This window comes from Pseudoliparis swirei, chromosome 9 (genome assembly GCF_029220125.1).
Source record: "Pseudoliparis swirei isolate HS2019 ecotype Mariana Trench chromosome 9, NWPU_hadal_v1, whole genome shotgun sequence".
In the NCBI taxonomy this organism is placed as follows: domain Eukaryota; kingdom Metazoa; phylum Chordata; class Actinopteri; order Perciformes; family Liparidae; genus Pseudoliparis; species Pseudoliparis swirei.
The window spans coordinates 17,029,989-17,048,542 of NC_079396.1; the positions used below are offsets into that span (position 1 = coordinate 17,029,989).

General features: G+C 41.5%; 1 protein-coding gene across 3 annotated transcripts in view; it reads right to left on the bottom strand.

The window, feature by feature from the left end:
• Positions 1–1,631: 1,631 nt before the first annotated feature.
• The window catches only part of spryd3 (SPRY domain containing 3), a 43,366-nt gene continuing 26,443 nt past the window's right edge, over positions 1,632–18,554 (bottom strand). For all 3 annotated transcript variants that reach the window (XM_056422717.1, XM_056422719.1, XM_056422718.1), the window contains 4 exons: positions 13,460–13,517; positions 7,270–7,389; positions 6,726–6,859; positions 1,632–4,151 (listed from right to left, as the gene is read on the bottom strand). In XM_056422717.1, coding sequence (XP_056278692.1) covers positions 4,017–4,151; positions 6,726–6,859; positions 7,270–7,389; positions 13,460–13,517 — 447 coding nt within the window. In that variant the 3' untranslated portion in view covers positions 1,632–4,016. The remainder of the gene's footprint in view (positions 4,152–6,725; positions 6,860–7,269; positions 7,390–13,459; positions 13,518–18,554) is intronic.

An 18,554-nucleotide genomic window follows, 5' to 3' on the forward strand; every position in this document is an offset into this window, starting at 1 on the left:
TGGTTTAGTCTGCACTGTTTTTCCTGTGTTTCCAGTCATTTTGTTCGCAATTTAAAGTGAACGCCATTTAAATTGGGAAGCCCATCATTCTGATTATGCCTATGTGACTGGTACCAGGTAGCATCAGATGAGGACACGCTAAACATGAGGGACATACACACAACGCAGAAGCTCTGATAAAAGTACACTTTTACTAAGTGTAGCCACATTGTAACGCGCTTCATCCATGTCCTCTGAACTCTGTCCTATGAAAGGTCAGACTCCACAGTTTGTGACGTTAATACTCGTACCTTTCTCGAGCAGCAGAACAACACAAACTTGACTATGCAGCCGTAACTATAAATTATGACTTAGCTTTGCAGTTTTGAGAGAAATTCTGAAGTTGTGTTCCAAGGCATATCAACTCTGCTCATGGGGACTCTGTCACTGGACGCTTGAGTCCACTCCAGATCATTTGCCCGGACCAGTATTTGACGCTGCCTTCCTCAGTGACTGGTGGATGGCGTGTGGTACTGCACCTCTCCTCCTCAAGGCGCGGGCCTTCTGAACGTCAAACGGCGCTCGAGGAAGTGACATGAAAATCCATCGAATGCTTATCGAGACATTTACCCAGGGATATTTTGGGGTTGCCAGATTGAGAGAGAACTTCCTCTGGCAGGTTTTAATCCACCTAAAGTCACTTGTCTTTCAGGTCATTAAAACCTCAGACACTTAATTTCAAAAGAACCAGCGTAAACTCAACCCAAATTATTAAAGTATTAAGATCTAATCACGGATCTAACTAATAGAATAATTGATGCATTAATGAATTACCAACATTACCAACTAAAGCATACAACTAGTCAGAGGGATTTTTCACAATGTCAAAAGTTATTGAATTATAAGTGATCTCTAAATCATATTTATATATATATAAATATATATTTATATTAACCATTAATAAAGCACAACTATACAACTTTTATACTGGGAAAGTATATATTTATGAGAAACTGGTACCAAAGACAACTACTTGCTCTTTAAAAGAAAATGTCAAAGAAAACAATCCAGTACTTTGTTACATTACTGAAACCTTTATTGATGATCTTACATGTACGGAACAAGGCCTTTATAGTCAACAAGGCGAGGCATTATTACAGAAGTCCTGGAAAGAAAGAAAGCAGGAAAAGAAATGTACATTTTTATTGATCCCTGGGCTGAAATTATTCTCTGCATTTGACCCATCCTTAGTTATTAAGGAGCAGTGGGCTGCAGGGAAGCGCCCGGGGAGCAACTGGGGGTTCAGTGCCTTGCTCAAGGACACTTTGACGTTCAACTATGGGGAGAGGGAGGATCGACCCCCCCCCCCCCCACGAGCTACAGCAAACCCCTTGGTGAGTAGTCAGATGCTAATTTAAAAAATGTCAAACCAGATATTCAGCTCTAATTTGGTTGAACAATGATTTATTTTTTTCTACTGAGAATTTGAGCAAACTTTTATACGAGTGACTTTAATATCCTGAATGTATATGTGGCCTAAAATATCCACGTCTCGATATCTTTGCACTATGTCGCATAGTAAGTTCAACAGTTGAGGCTGTAACAACCGTAACTTCAGTCTCTATCCAGACCTGCAGGAGAAGAAAAACACGACAGATTTACAGATTTATTACGTCAATGGCTCAAAAACAAGATGCATGACAACAGCTGAAAACAAACCATCTCCAGCAGATATTTGATTTAATAGGTTACCCTGTGTACGATACATTTCTAGCATCTGCAGTGTGAATGATGAAACACTTCAGGAACCTGGGGTGTGCGCCTCGTATGAATGTACAATATAGTTTATGTTGGACAAGACAAATACAGATGTGGGAAGACGCAGATGAATTTGATGATCAGCGGATATAATTGAATCAAGTTGACGTCATTCCCTTCATTCACATTGTTCTGAATAATCTGAGTGGAAACCAGCTCCCACTGACACAATATAATAAACTCTACAGTATTTCTCATTCACCTGAACAGATTGCTTTAGCTCTGAGGTCCGTATCATAAAGTTAAACTCCGCCTGTACCTGGTTTAACTGAGCAGAACATGGATGATCCAGGATAACTGGTGTTTACTAATACAGCGAGGGGTGAGTTTGCCATTACGTGTTGCAGGAGTGAGTCCCGAGACCCAGAAACAAGTTTGTGTTTTTTGCACTTCCGGTTCCCTCCTCTCCAAACCAACCGGGAACCCCCCCGACGTTCGCTTTGGCTTCACAGCAGAATCAAACGGGCCACAGCATTCGGGACACACACGAGTTTTCATTTAGTATTTAGCAGTGCTGCTAACAAGTAAACAAACATGATATATAACAATCCTTTGGATCATTGTTACACATAATAATCATAATCAATCATCATTGTCATAACGATATATATAAGACGAACCAGAACATATTTGGCATTATTTTCACTATTTTTGTATAAAAACAATTAATCAATTATCCAAATAGTTTTCAGATAATTGTTCGTATAAACTAATTGATTCATCGATTAATCATAACATTATTGATTTGAGGCCTTTTCTAAATATGGTTGATATTTTATAGACCAAACGAATAATCAATCAAGAAAATAATTAGCAGATTAATCAACAATGAAAAAGGTCTACGCTGCTTGATAGTGAGTCACGCCCAAAGTTAGATGGAAAAACCACTTCTCTGGCTTTGTGAAGCAGCCCAGCTGCTGCTGTCGAACGCTGTGCGACCAAACATCATCGTCAACTTCAAAAACAACTTCCAGCAGATATTTCTACATCACAAACAGCAACACGGAGAGGAAGTCATCGTCCGACTCCTAAAGCACAACATCAAAACGCTCTTCTTTTAAACTCACTGCAAAAAGATCACATTGTTGTAATGTAAAGATTCAACATTGGGAGGAAGGAGGGGGGGGGGGGGGGTAGAAAAGATGGTAATCAATCCTGTGTATTGAGGTCAAACATGCAGAGTGAGTCAAACCAGAATACCACTTTACAGTCGGATGCAATCCAAAACAACAGAACATTCACCTCTGTGTGAGTTTGAAGTGACATTTTACTCCCCGATACATCTGGTTACTTCTCATGATCGTTGTGCTGCTGCATCGGACTGCATGACACTGGAAGGGGGGTTTATTCATGATGTGCACCCGAAATGTCTCCACAGCTCCAAAGTGCATCAAACACATTCCCTGAACTTTTAATGTCGAAGATAACGATAAACGTGTATTTTTTTTAGATCTCCTGGAAGAAAATGTACCGGACATATTTATCGGACATATTTATCGTTATAAACTCCAACAGAAAACGATAAAAAAACACTCAGATATGTATTCACTGCTCACGCTCAGTAACAGCATCTCATGTGAGGTCGTGATTGCGACACCTGCGACACCTGCACTAATCCTCACACAATTATCACAAAAAATTAGCATGGATGCATTTCTGAAATATTGCAACAGATCCACAGTTCACTTCCAGCCAGCGTGGCGAGGCAAGAGCGGGATCGCTCACAGGAGGGCAGCCTCACCCAGAGAGAGGACAGCAAGAGGGACTTTGAGAAAGAGAGAGAGAGAGAGAGAGAGAGAGAGAGAGAGAGAGAGAGAGAGGATCTATTCCCTGAAACATAAACCGCCAACGAGCTCCGACTGTTGGCCTCGCTCTGCTTTGCTTGGGGCCGTGACAAATGAAATAGACAAAGAGTGCCAGACCTCTTGAGAGGGATTCAACAGCTCAGTGTCTCAGACACACGCTGCACGCAGAGAGGTCGGCTGTGAGGATGATAGCGGGACAGATTGCATAGAATTAACAGTTTAGTTTCTTCTTTTTTTCTTTCGCTCCGCGGTGCAGCTCTCTACTCGTGTACGACCTCTCTGCTACTTCACAACCAGGAGGACAATCCAGTTGTGAAAACGTACACGTGTTACAAATCAAAGCAGAGGCGGCGGCGGGGATGACGACAGCGGGGTGCGCATGTGAGCGTTCCAGCTGTTTGCAGGGCGTCGCCCTCATCCACTGAGGGGATGCAGATCCACCTTGACCTTCTCTCCGCTGCTCAGCATCCCCACAGTGGGGTAGAGGCCCCCGGGAGGGACCCTCATCTCCCTCCGGCCCATCAGCTTCCCGTTCCTCGTGAAGAACACCTGAAGGACCACAAGGCGGCGACAGCGAGTTAACACACACACACACACACACACACACGCGCATACCTTTCAATGATGGTAATCCACTGACGGGGCATTGAAACAATTACTCAGAAAATGAATGTCTTTCATAATGACTGATGGTAGTACAAACTTCATTTGAGAGCTCACGGTGTGCCAGTTGTAAACAGGAATTATGTGCAGTTAGGAAATATCGTTAAACAAATAGGTGACAGTGTAATGTCTGTGTTCTTAGAGGGGAAAAAAAGTCAATGTTTATAGTACATGTCTCGACTAAATCAGCAGTGATCAAACATTAGCCAGCTGTTCCCAAAAGAACATCAACACGCTTTTCAATGCTAATACCAAGGGCCTCTTTCCAAGTCTGAGAGCAAATACCGAAACACTAAAACAACAAGTAAAGTACTGTGCAGTGTGCGTGTGCGCGTGTGTGTATGTGTGTGTGTGTTCAATTAATCCGGCTGAGTCACTGATCAAACATTTACTGTGCCACTCACTGGAAGAAGTGGTTTGGATCTTTTGAAGTGCGGTTGTCTGTGGTCAGTGCCATCCCCTGTGGGCAAGGCACTGACCACAGACGTCAGCACAGCAGCAGCTCCTCTCCCACTGCATCCATCGTTAGTTAGTGTAACTGGTTTTAAAGGGCAACTTCTGATTCTTCAAAGTCACACAATAACACAAACTAAAGCAGCGGCACGCCAGCAGCTCTACGAGATGAAAGTACTGTTTTTGACAACGGAGTATTTTCGAAAGGTTTCCCCGTTGCTGATGAAAATATTCTTAAGAGTCACTTGAATCGATATTAATTGTTATCAAGCGTCTCAAATATATTTTGCTGCAGGACCTCGCTTTGAGTGCCTTTTCTCCAAGCTGGAGGTAATAGCCTGAGTGCGTATGAGTAAAATCAGAACATCCCCTTCAACTGATAATCAATTACAGATGAAGGGTGCGAGTGGAAATGCAACATGCACGCTTCATTAGGTCGAAACCAAACACCCAACACCCATCGAGGGAGAAGTGTTCTGCTGAATAAATATTGAAAAATCCCTGGATAATAATCCCCGCTTGGGGTTTCAGTCCAACGTGATGTGAGCTCACACCCGCTCAGCGACCTTGACCTCCACAACGTGAGGGCCAGTTAGTCCTTTGGCTCAATGTCAAGACAACATGGTATTCAGTTTAACATGACAACTGATGTCATTAAAACAACGAACAGGTGAACATGAAGCAGTCAGATGAGTGTAAGGTGTGTGTAAGTGTGTGTTAATGTGTGTGTGTGTGTGTACACACATATATATATATACAGTATCTATACTTGGTATCGGCAAGCAGGCCTACCCAAATGTTATTATTGGGAGCTATAATCTGCATTTCTACCCTGCTATGTAATCCATGAATGTAGAGTGATATAGGCTGGGAAATATGAATGTTTTCTTGCCATAAAATCCCATGAACAGACAAAAACCAACAGTTAATGTGTCCACTCACAAGTAATCTGTGTATCTAAAGTCTGATATGTCTTATTCCTCTGCACCACAGATCCCTTTGTAGTCCAGTCACCATAGAAACACATCAATGAGCCACATTAGTGAGATAAACTATCACCTGCTAGTTAGATAATCTGTTAGCAAGTTTACTGTCAACTCACAATTTGATTTTACTGAGTTAGTGGTTTTGAGTTTTTATAAGACATCACAACGTTAGAGTAGGAATGGATTATTGATATATTTTTGCAACAAATTCAAGTAGTTTTGGGTTTTCTCCAGTGGGAGTTTTGGAACATTTGAGTTTTAGGTGTGTTTAGTGTGGATATTCATAATGGATAGAAAGTCATGATTTGGAAGGAAGTCGGCTTGCACCAGTCTTCATTTCAAGCATCTACATTCAATATGTTTTATAACTATAATGCAACAAATGACAACGTAATGGTTGCTCGTAATGATGAACCTACAGAGAATCACCTCCTTAATCTGCAGCTCTCATTGGCTTGTGGGTAATCTGACCGGCCACATGGTTTGTTTGATCTCATGATATCGAGAGCGTCCAGCTGACATGTGAGCTAAGCTTCACGGAGCTGTTTCGTTTTGCTCTCACTGTTCTCGGCCTTAAATCCATCTGTTCACTACCTACCTCAGCACCGAACTTCTGACGCACACAGTTAGAGAATAGCCTGTGAACAGAATGGAGCAGCCGAAGAGCTCAGTTAGCAGAGCTAACGTGAGAGTAAATACTGTCACACTCATCAGGTAAACATAAACACGACTGCGAAAGAAAGCTAATGTTGTTCTGTCTCTGCTGGATGAGTGAATACGTTTGTGTTCACTAGAATACATCTAAAAGGTGACGACGTCTCAGCAATGAAAGCTTGTTATTGTTATGCTGCCCTCTAGTGGCTTCGAGGAACAATTCATGCCAGTTTGATATTATTACCTGTTCACATCATAAAATGCTAATGAATCTCTAACATGCTCACGTGTATGTGTGTGTGTGTGTGTGTGTGTGTGTGTGTGTGTGTGTGGAAGTGGTAACCCAGCTGTGTTGTGTTTTCCTCACCGTGACGTTCCTGCCCTCCTGTCCCTGCTCTATCTCTTCACCATCTTCCTCTTCGTCGTCGTTGAGGTACAGGACGTTCTGGACGCCAGGATGTCCGGGCCGGACCTCGAGGGAATCCCAGTCGTCCATGTCACCTGAGGACGAAACAGAGAACCGCGTGAATAAAGGCTTTTATGTGCAGAACATCTGCAGAACAAGTTGAGAATGGTCACCATGTTCGAGGGTTTAGATCATATTAGCTGTTGTCTTGAACATACATTACGGTACTTGTGAACTGTATCACAGGTTTGGTTATTTGATCGGACCCACCGAACCCACCTGAAGCAGCAACGCTTCAGTGTCTGTTGGGTTTTGGGTGCGGGGGATCCTCGTTTGCATCCAGTTTCTTTCCAAATGTGCAACACGATGAACTCTGTTAGGACTGAATGTTGCCTTACGCTAAACCAGGATGAGCTGGTTTTAGAGAGAAACCTCCCACGGACAGCAGCCTCTTGAATGAGTGACAGTGAAATGCAGAAGCCTTCGCCTTCGCCTTCGCCCTCACCTTCTCCTTCCAGGATGTAGTCTCGTGGGAACATGATGCCGCAGCCCATGATGTCCCCTTTGAAGCAGCGGGGACCAAATGCGTCTCCGACGCCGCTGCCATGAAAGATCTTGCCATCATCTGTCATTGTCAGAGAAGGAAACTTTGAATTCTGCGAACATTAGATCATTTATTACTTAACATACCTACTAATAAGTACACTTACTCAGTTGGAGAAATAATGTACTTTCTGTGACGGCACAAATTAGGATTGTTGCACACAAAACATTTAAAAATCTAAAATAACTCGTGGAAACATGGCTCCAGCTTCACAAATGAGGGTTTAGTACTTTTCCTTTTAATTATTTTAATAACTATTTATTAATTTGGTAATGTTTCAACGGTTGGTTTGATAAAACAAACATTATGAAGGTGTCACGTTTAATGCTTTAAGTACATATGCCTGATGATACAGTATTTATGTATTTTTACTTCAGTAAAAGATTTAAATTTGTATTTGTTAACCTGTGAGCAGGTATTCTGAAAATATCACAGAGCTAGAAGGACGACTAATAAGACCTTTGATTTAATACTTTTTACACTAGTAGTATGTATGACAAAGTATCATGGAAAACTAGAACGGACAATATGGCCAACAAATGTTTATGATTATATACATTATTTAAAGAAACCCAGCTGCCTGTAACAATAGTTTATATTTATTCAAGTGATTTAATTAGTATGACCTGGACCAGACAAGTGGCAGATGGGTGGATTGTGAAACAAAAAATTATTAATTATTTCAAGTTATGCTAAAATCTACACGGGATAAAGAAAAAAATACTTGAGACTATAGAGGAAAAAATGTCAGAATGTTGATACCTTTAAGGACACATGAGGACATCTTTGTCTCTCTGTTGTGCATCTCATTACTGAACTGGACTGCACTTTGTGGACGTCACTGTGTCTTTTAATGTGTTTATTACCACAGCGTGCAACATGTGTGTCCTAAATACAATGTGTTGCTAATATACAGGACATACTGACATTCCTGTCGGATGAGAATGCGAAAAAAAGAAGAAGGTGAAAGCAGCAATCGTAAAAACACTTCTCTTACAACCAAAAATTCATCAACGACATCCAAAGGAAATAATCAAAACAACACATACACCAGTTGCGCTAGACAACAAAGGGAAAAAAGGGAAAAAGAAAAACATTGTCGAGGTAGCCTGCAGACAAGCTTTCCTCAAGCGGAGCGACGTGGCTGCTGCTGGTAAATATTTATGGAGTTGTCATGGGACCCGTCCAAGGCTCAGGATACTGTTTAAACAATCTCGATCTGAGCACCAGGAGGGAGACGGAGACACTGTACCATTACGGCTCCATGCGGGCCCTTGTCACAACACCACACACTCGGCAAACAGTGGAGCCACGCCGGCACAGGCGCAGCGCCGCTAAATATAGCAGAGGAGGGTTGGAGAGCGACATGGGTTGGCCCTGGAGGTGAGCCGGCGAGTGGACGTCCAGGTTTGGGTCAAAGGACGGAGACGGTTCACTGGCAGAGCATCGAGAGATGTGGCTGGAGGGATGTTCAAGATTGATCTTCAAAACTATCACACAACTAGTTTGCAGTTTTTTAAAGAATATATTTATGGAACAATGTGAACAATTTAAAACACTTTAGGACTAAATCAATGGTATAGGACAGTTATTAATCCTTGAACACACTATTAGTGAAGGCTGTAATATCTGGCCACAGGGACTACAGTTGGAATTTAGCCGTAGCTAACATTGACACATTTACCCCTGGGTTGATTAATGTGTACGGTCTCTGTTCAAATGAATAAATGAAATGAAATAATGAAGAGTTACCGACAATGAATAGAAAAATGCAACATTCTCCATTTCCAACTTCAAAAAAGTGATGATTTGCTGTATTAATCTTTTCATATTTCACTTTACAGTCTTCATACAGTAAATGTTGATTATTTTGAGTTTAGACTGTTGGTTAGACAATCAACAGCAACTTGTACACATCACTAACAGCTCTGGGAACCAATAAAGGGCATATCTCACTCCAGCAATCTAATATTGCCCTTCCACGTTGGTAGACTCACAAGACAAAGACTTAAGCAGTAAAGACTTGGTCACTTGTATGGGTCGACTCCGTAGTGTTGTCCATTAAACACTCCTATTCTCAAGATGGGTAAACTGAACTTTTAAGGTTGAATGAATTATTTGGAATAAATCATTGATATAAACGTCATACAATAACCTGTAAGATATAGTCAAATGAGTTGTGGCTGGCACATTTGTAAGACTAGCGTTGTTACTGGCATCCACTTATATGGTCTGTTGCTTTTCTCAAATGGGCTTTGGTACTTAAAAGGTTGGAAATCGGTAAAGCTTGCTCAACTTGGAGCTCAACTTGGAGCTCAACTTGGAGCTCAGTTGTCGCGGAAAATGTGAAGATTTGTGTTGGAGACCAGAGAGTTTAAAAATTAGCATTAAGGTGTTGACCACAGTTTGGCTCTGAGGCTGGTGAGAGTGCAAAGAGCAGAATACTGGGGCGGTGTTAATGCAAACGTCAAGATTATAAACTGAAGAAATAGTTTGCAAAGCTAGCAATGTTAGCTACTGTGACCATCACCAGGTGCTGGATGTGACGGGGATCCAAGCAGCGACCAGGAGGTAAACACTGGAGTTTCAGAGTTTGGAAAGGGCAGGAGGCTCTGACTGAGGACTGAGACCAGCTGGGGAAAAGAAAAAAGGCTTTCTCGTAACACGAGAGTTTGTCTAGAAAAGACTGAGCTTCCCTGCCCAGGAAACAACGACTTCACAGACTCCTAAAACGTGACAATATAAAACTAAATATGTATATTCTTCATGTGAGTTGTGTATAAGGATTGACAGTACATTTTATTTGCAGCTGTCCTGTGAGTTTATAAAAAAAGTGTTGAGCTGATCATATAAAATGTACATTCGACTTCCTGGGGCCATTTTCGAATGAGACCCAATCATACATAGCACGAGTATTTATGAACTATGAATTAAAATCTCTGGTTAGACTTTCACCCAGAATTAGCTGGGCGGTGAGGCTGGTGAGGTTACCGTCTTCAGTTCCCGCTCCGGGCTTTAAGGCGGTGCCACAGACTGGAGCTTGAGGATTTATAGGTTTGAAACAGTCTGACGGAAAATACAAGTTATTTGACATCAACTGGTGGGCTTTTGGAAAATTGCAAGGGACATGTTTTACTATTTCTTTCCCCTTTATAACTGTCATTACTCTGGCATTTTATAGACACAATTAGTAATTGAGAACATAATTGACAGTTGTAGCCGCATAGTTCGACCAGGTTTAGCACCAAACATGGGGATATAGATATACCACATGTTCAAACATATTGGCAGGGAGAGTGAAGGATTGCCTTTAAAGATGAAAATATTAGTCGACTGCTTGTCTTTTTTCAAACAATGCCAAAAAAGTCTCTAGTTCTATAGCTTCTTAATTGTCAATAGTTGCTGCTCTTCTTTGTTTTATATGATAGTTGATGGAATAACTTTGTAACGTACTGTAATGTAATTATGCTCGTAATTGACACACTGTTAAGGTTTAAGTACCTGCTCTTTTGAGATGTGTGTTTTTACCAGATACTGTTAGTGCCTGTAAGTGTCATAGAGTCTTTGTCATCCAAATCCATTTTTGTCCCATTAGGTAAGGAGGTAATATAATCCCCCTATTCAACATGTTGGAATTGAATAATTGTTTTTGCAGAATTTGAGCTGGAATCAGATTAGACCCCGTCAAGGAAGTTAGACTGAACCCTATTATGTTAGGTTGGCTTGGTGGTGAGGGATGGAGGGTGGCGGTGGTGGGAAGGCACAACCTTCAGCTGCGGGTGTTGAGTCATAGCACGTGTGACTCACTGATGGGATTTGGAGGCTGTGACAAGGTTAATGAGGCTTGCTGAGGAGCACTCGCTGGTTGGATGGCTGGTTGCTCCCGATAGGGCCCACAGGGGCCTCCAGCGCCCCACGGACCATTAACTTGTGGAGACAAGCCGAGCCAACACACGGGATGGAGGTCTACACTGGGCCGGCTCCCAACACAAACACTCGTGGTAACACCAGCGCCGGCCAAAGAACTCTCAAACTATACAAGCTATACAAAGGAGCAGCGATATGGTTGGCAGCCATTTGTGTCTATAACTGGAAAATATCTGGAGTAAAATCACAACCTTTAAAGTCGATAACACACATCACATGTGATCCAGGTCAACACTGGTCGCGTGCCCATTACAAACGGACCATATATCAAGATTACAGAAATAGAAGTCAGTAGTCAAGCTGTATATGCAAAGCATACATTAGAAAGGGAGGAATGTTTCAGTGAATCATTTTGTCATTTATGTATTTGCCTCCAGCCTGCATTATATAAGACTATCTACAGCCATTGTTTTCTTCAAAGCTTGCAGTAAAAACATTTCAAACACTCAAAGTGCACTGAGGACCAGTGTGAGGTCTTTAAAAATAACAATAAGACTATACAAAGTTATGGCCTGCCAAGAATTTACTGGCAGAAATGTGCCCCTTTAGATACAGAGGTCAAATACTAAGACGAGCCACAAAAGTTAATAAACATAGGAACCATGCTTACAGAAGCACCTCTTCACACCATGCTTGGTCCGCACTGAGCAGTAAAAACCAAGGTAACAAAGTCATTCCTTCTTTAAGCAATTTCTGCTGCGGTCATACAACCTAGTGCATACAATACTGTGAATACATTAAGTTTCTGTCACTGCCAAAGAGCGTCTGTATGCAATTCTTGAGGTTCCAGAGCTGTTTGGTGAAAATCTTGAGAAGCCAGGGAGACATGAAGAAGAGGCCCCGGCTGTTGATTTTAAGTAGCAGGACCAGAGCCTGCACCTTAACCCAAGCATGGGCAAGGCAAACCTCATACACACAGCGTGGAAAACCACATACATCATTTTAGTCTCTAACAAATAAGATTAATGGGAGCTGTGCTGGGGCGTGCACATTTCTGTGGTGTCCAACGCACAGCAGCCAAACCAGGCCGACCGCAGCGCTCGCCCTCTGGGACTGGCACGGTGAGCCTCTGTGAGTGACCGGCCTCGTCCGTCACTCAGCAATGAGGTCTCATCCACAGACCAGGCAGGACCCGCAGCATCAACTGTTATTACTATTAATGTATCCTAGGTATGAATGGAATCTGCTAAGGGATATGTGGATTTAGTGTTATAGTATTTAGACTATGAACAGCAACTCGAACTATGAATGGAATGTGCAGAGTGAAGAAGAAATGTGCTTTGATAACTGATTTGAAGGTCAGCAAGAAGGAAGTATAAAAATCATACTTATTGCCTGATGGAAGAACATACAACAGAGAGTGAGATTTTTGGTGTGTAAGAGCTTAATAAATCCCCAGTGAGAAAAAGTAACAAGGGGTCTGCTTCAGACCAAAACAATGCAGATAGAAAGCCAGTTAACTGGTCTGACAAGGACGAACACAATCTCGACTGACAGTGCATTGTCAGATAAAGAGCCGGCTACCGACTGAAGCCTGTACGGTGTCATGACAACGCCCTACCCAGCTTGCCGCTATTCTCATATCATGGCAGCAGCATTTGATAGTTAATGTCTTGGCACTGATAAAGACGGGCGCTGATGCTTGGAATGGGAGCTGTGGGTGTTTTGTGCAGATGCCTCGACAGATATTGTTCACAGGCCTGTCATCACAAACAACCAAGACTTTACGTATGTGTGGAAGCATTGAAAGATAAAGATAACTACACTTTTTGTCACCATTTTTTTGGAGGGGGGTTTGTTGCTTGGAGATATATCTACATGACGAAACTTCCACAGTAAGAGACCGAGATAAGATCCTTCTTCTTCTGCTGATGCTGTCACCGTCTGTTTTATCAGCTTTCGGAGCTTTTTATCTGCCTGCAATCCTCCTTGATCTCTCTTTGTGCTAGGCACCATAACATCCAGGTGAGGCGGTGCCCTGTGATGTTTGCATCTAAAAGCAACAGATAGGTGGTTTAAAAGAAGTGGATCAGATTTATTGATGTCATCCGAACAAAACAACAGGGAGAATTCCACACTCATGAAAATGAATAACAAATAACCTTCTTTCTGAGAAATGTCAGAGAGAAGAAGAGAAGGAGAGAAGATGGACTTGAAACCTCACCAGCATGGTAAGCCACCGACCCTCGGCTCCATCCCGGGTGTCGATTCCTGGGGTAGTCCTGCAGTGACACAAAAAGGTACATGGGTCAGAAATACATGTTTTCACAGTTATGAATATGATTCAACTGTGCAGTGTGTTATATATTCTGACCAAACACAACCAGATAACTTCACAGACCACCAAGTTGATCTATATTAATATAGCTCTATGTCACAAGTTTGCCTCACAGGTCTTTACAATCTGTTCAAAAGTCACCCCTCTATCAGACCCTCATTATGCGGTTGCAGTTGACATCCATATATGTTTAAAATGTCAATAGTTTTTGTATTAAACATTGGCGCTGATTTTTCATAATTAGGACACTAATTTTTGAGTTACGGACAAAAAAGTGTGAGGTCACAGTGACCTTTGACAACCAATATATAATCGGTTCATCCCTGGGTGGACGCTTGAGTTAAAGTTGAAGAAATACCTTCGAGGAGTTCCTGAGAATATTACGTTTACGAGAACTAGATGCATGTTCGGACAGACGGAGGGACACGCAACCGGAACAACAACGCCTCTGGTCGAGGCCAGCGAGGAGGCGTAACACAACTGTAACAGGGAGAGTAGGAACTTATCAAGACAACACACAGCTCTTTAAATGATTCTATTTATAAGAAGGGTTCCATATGAAGACCAGTAGTTTACATTTACTCTAGTACTGTACCTAAGTACAATTTCAAAAGGTACTTGTACGGGCGGATCTGATCACTAATCACTCAGCAGCACGTCAAATGTAGATAACCTCCTTTAAAATAAAAAATGTGCTGAGGATCGAGACTCACACTCCCGATTTTGGATGTCAGGCTACTCTCAATGAACTCTAAATTGAAAAGTAGCAGGTTTAAAATGTGTTAGTAATATTAATACATTGTATTTGAATAGGGCTTTAAAAGGTACTCAAGGCACTTTACATTGTCAAGATATGCAATACAAGCAACAACAATCATAATGAACTAGAATAAGTGAATTTTAAGTGATATTTTGAAAGGGGTGAGTGATGGAGAATGTGTGAGGTGATGGGGAAGAGAGAGTTCCAGGGGGAGGTGGCAGAAATGGAGAAGGCCCGGTCCCCCCAGGTGTTGTGACGAGTGCCATTATAATTCATGTTAACATGTTCATAAAAGAGAGGATTCCTTTCACACTATACTTTAGATGTTGGTCAGTAGCCAGCTTACCAATCAAATGTATCGCAAATTTGAACAAATTATTGAGAATATCTGCGAAGCAAAAAGCTATTTCTATTTATTACCGTTATGCTGTTATTAGGAATTGGTAATCAAGATTAACCGTAGGCGGCACCAACTCTGGACAAACATTTTACCATTGCAGAAGAAGACGGTGCAACAAGATGACATAGTTCGAAGAGCATGAACACACTGTGAAAAACAATGTAGAAAACTGGATGACAATTCTGTTTGTTTGATGTATTAATGTTAGGAAGGTTACATCAGATCTGTGTGCAGCGATGTGGGGACTGTTTTGATCTGCTGCTATTTTTTCATTTCAAGCTTCGATGGATGTTGAAATCACATGTACGTCATCATTAACTCGCTACATCTGTTTCCATTGCAACATTTCCATTACAAATACATTGCATTTTGCTTTTATCAATAGACAAACCGTTCACCTCAGCCAGGCATAGAAACTTGACCATATTTGAATCTTTTTGGATGTTTCCTTATACGCAAATTGCAGAAAAACAGGTTGTTGAAGACACAGCTAGTGTTTAACAATGTTTTTGTCAATCTCTCTCCATCTGTCTGTCTGTCTGCATGTACAATATGTATGCATTTCTCTAGGATTCACCGTGCCAAAAAAAATAACGAGTGGGCCAATCTTCGGATAAGATCATAGGATGACTCAGAGGTAAATTACCTGAGACTTCTATCTGTTGTCTTGGCTGCACCTACATAACTGTAGAAACACATTACTAAGAAAGAAAGTAAGGAGGAGGATTAGAAGGGCAATGACCGTACACTTTTCTTTCACCTCTCAGTGGGCTACATCTTGTTCACATCTTCTTGTTCACATTCTTTCTGAGGTGAACTACCCCGACTGCATTTATTTTTAGGTAGTAATAACAGACAAAAAAGGCAACGTTTCATATTCATCTTGTCTCAAGAATCCAAAATATGACTAGGATGATGTCCAAAAAAAAGGTCAGTCTGGGAAAAATTCTATAATCCAAATAAAAGAACATCCACTGATGACTGGAGAGGCAATACATTACAGAAAAAACGAAATAGGCCCGCTGAAATTGTTACGATTCGCATCTGTGCGCAGCAATTAGAAATAGGAACACTGCGGACAGACAGCTTGTTCGAGCCAGGCAGACAAGAGAGCAGCATTTGAGGACAGGACATCAGGGAAACATCAACGATCCTGTCTGACAACCCCATTGGGTCTTGAGGAACAGGAAATGGGGGGGAGAGAAAGAGAGAGAGAGCGAGAGTGGACAGAGTGAGACATCAGCAGAGAAAGACAGAGAGACATGGAGGAATGCAGCTACTCCTCCAAGCCTGAAACCTCTTGATCCGCCAAGTCTGCTCCTCTTCCCTCTCGTTTTAACCACAAGCTTGAGGATTCCTCTGGCTGACTGACATGTAAGCTGAATCTCCATGAGAAAGAGGAACGTCTGGCTCTTTGGCTCTCTGATTGATGAGCCACAGACTGATCAGGGCCCTGTTTCAGTGAAAACTCTGAGTTAGTTAAGCCTGAGATGAGGGAAACTCTGGGTTTTCAGTTCCAGAAAGAGAGCTAACTTAAACTCTGGGTCAGTTCTGTGAACCTTTTCTTCAACAAATCCAGAGGTTCTCTCTGTGTTCTACCTTTACAGAATTATTTATAGATTATTTTGAACTCCTCTGGAGACTTGTCAGCCTATCATTTAACTTTGAAAGCGGAGGCATGCACCGTGTTTGACTGACTGTGTCGAGCACATCAGCGTTCAGGCTGGGAGCGATGGGGAGACCGGTCCCCCTGAAAACGTGGAGACAGATGATGACAAGAGCAGCCTCAACTTAGATTAGTACTATAACGTTGATTGCAAGTCTTGCATTTATAAAAGTAGGTCAACAAATAATAAATTAGGCATCATAACCATGTTCAAGCGAGTCTGATATCCGTTTTTTGTCAGTGCGGCCATGAGAACGGCTTTTAAAGGGAATATGGCCGAAGAGGTTTTTAATGTTGTCATTGTCAATCGTCGTTTTGTGCTTTAAAAAAAAAAGAATTAAGTATCAGTTCAGGCACCGTTTAGGCATCGGTAGCGTTTTAAAAGTACTGGTTTAGCACCGGTATCGAAAAAACCCTAACGATACCCATCCCTACACTATTGTATCACCGTGTTCATTCAGTCCGTATGAAAGCATTCATTAGTGGAGGTTTACTGTATATCAGACTAAATCCTGGTTGGATATTAGTTTTTATACACAAGAAAATGTGTTATCGTATCGGACCTCTATTGATGATGGCTTTTTTCCTTCTCCAGGCAGAACCTGAAGTTTTTATTAAACTGCTTTCGGAAGCAGGGCCCAAATGAGTAATTCTGAGGATCATTGAAAAACTGAAGCATCCTTTAAATCTTCATTATTCCTTAGAATTTTACAGCATTTCTTATTTATGAAGAGCGATTTGACAACAACTTTGGCTCCGACTGAAATCCCTCAACAACTGTTGGATGGATGGTAATTAAATTAGTCTAGACATTCATGGCCAGCAGAAGATGAAACAACTGATGTTTGGTGATCCTCCAACTTATCCTCTTAAACATATGACAGTGAATTGTCAAATAAGCACCAATTTCACATGCAAATCTTAATTTAGTTATTTAGTCCTCATTGAATGAACAAGTTATTTTATAATGTTAAATGTCAAAACAAACAATAACAAAAATACAAATTAGCATCTTAGATACTGAAAGTAATTATGTAATAATGTCTTCTAAACGTAGAGTTTTAAACAAACCCGTGAACGTCCGAGTGCATTGTTGGCTAAATTACTTAATAAATCACCAATATGCTCGTTGGAATCTTACCTCTAAAATCAATTGTTTGTTCCCATTAATTACCACAATGTTTAAGTCATAGATCTGGCATCATTGTAAACTGCAACATGTGCAATGCTGGACAGCTTGACAGATGGAGCAACAATCAACTGGCAACAAACTAAACATTTTTGTCTTACAATTATTTCGGAATGTTACATTGTAATTCGACAGTAAAAGAGAAACACCATCCAAAACATCACAATGGTATCTTTTATTCTTTTCTGTTTTTTTAACCAAATAGTTAGCATTCATTGTGGTATACAGGGGCCAAATATTGTTATACAGAATGTCTAAATACCTGAAAAACAAGTTGATGGTGTAAAAATAAGATTTCTATCTTCAGACTTTTCTCAGAAGGAATAATATTTTTTTTTCAGCCATACATGCTGTGAAGCACAGATCATATTGTTTCGTGGGATTTGGAAGGGCTTTCACTCTGATAAAAGAAACATTCCAACCTATTGTGGTTTGGAAATTACAACAGTTAATGCTGTGATTTCTGTTTTTCAATCAGTGGTGGCGCCACTAAATTACACCTACACTCCTTCTCTATCAACATATGATGGAATGTGTTTTAGAGACGGAGCACCATGCGCACCATCTGGTCCACTATCGTGTCCTGTAAAAACTCTTGAAACATGGTCGCTACCCCCCGTTGGCCTGCAGAAGCCTTCATTGACATGCAAGCTGCTTCGAACAACAAACACTGGCATCAAGTCGTTATGGCGGAGCAAAGCCCTGCAGTATCAGATCCACAGCTGCTACACCGGTGTCAACAGAGGAGCCTGTATTTCCACACGGTGGCAGAGTAAACAAGTCTGGAAGAGTGAGAGCGGAAAGGTGCGGGCCGAGTGGGGAACCATGTGGAAGCAGATACCTATTATCTACAGCAGCTATCACACTGGCCTATCACAGAGCAACCTACAAATATGAAGTGCCACAGTGTGTGTGTTGAAGGTAGAGTTGGTAAGGAGGGAAAGTAGTGTGTTTTTCTTTGTACGT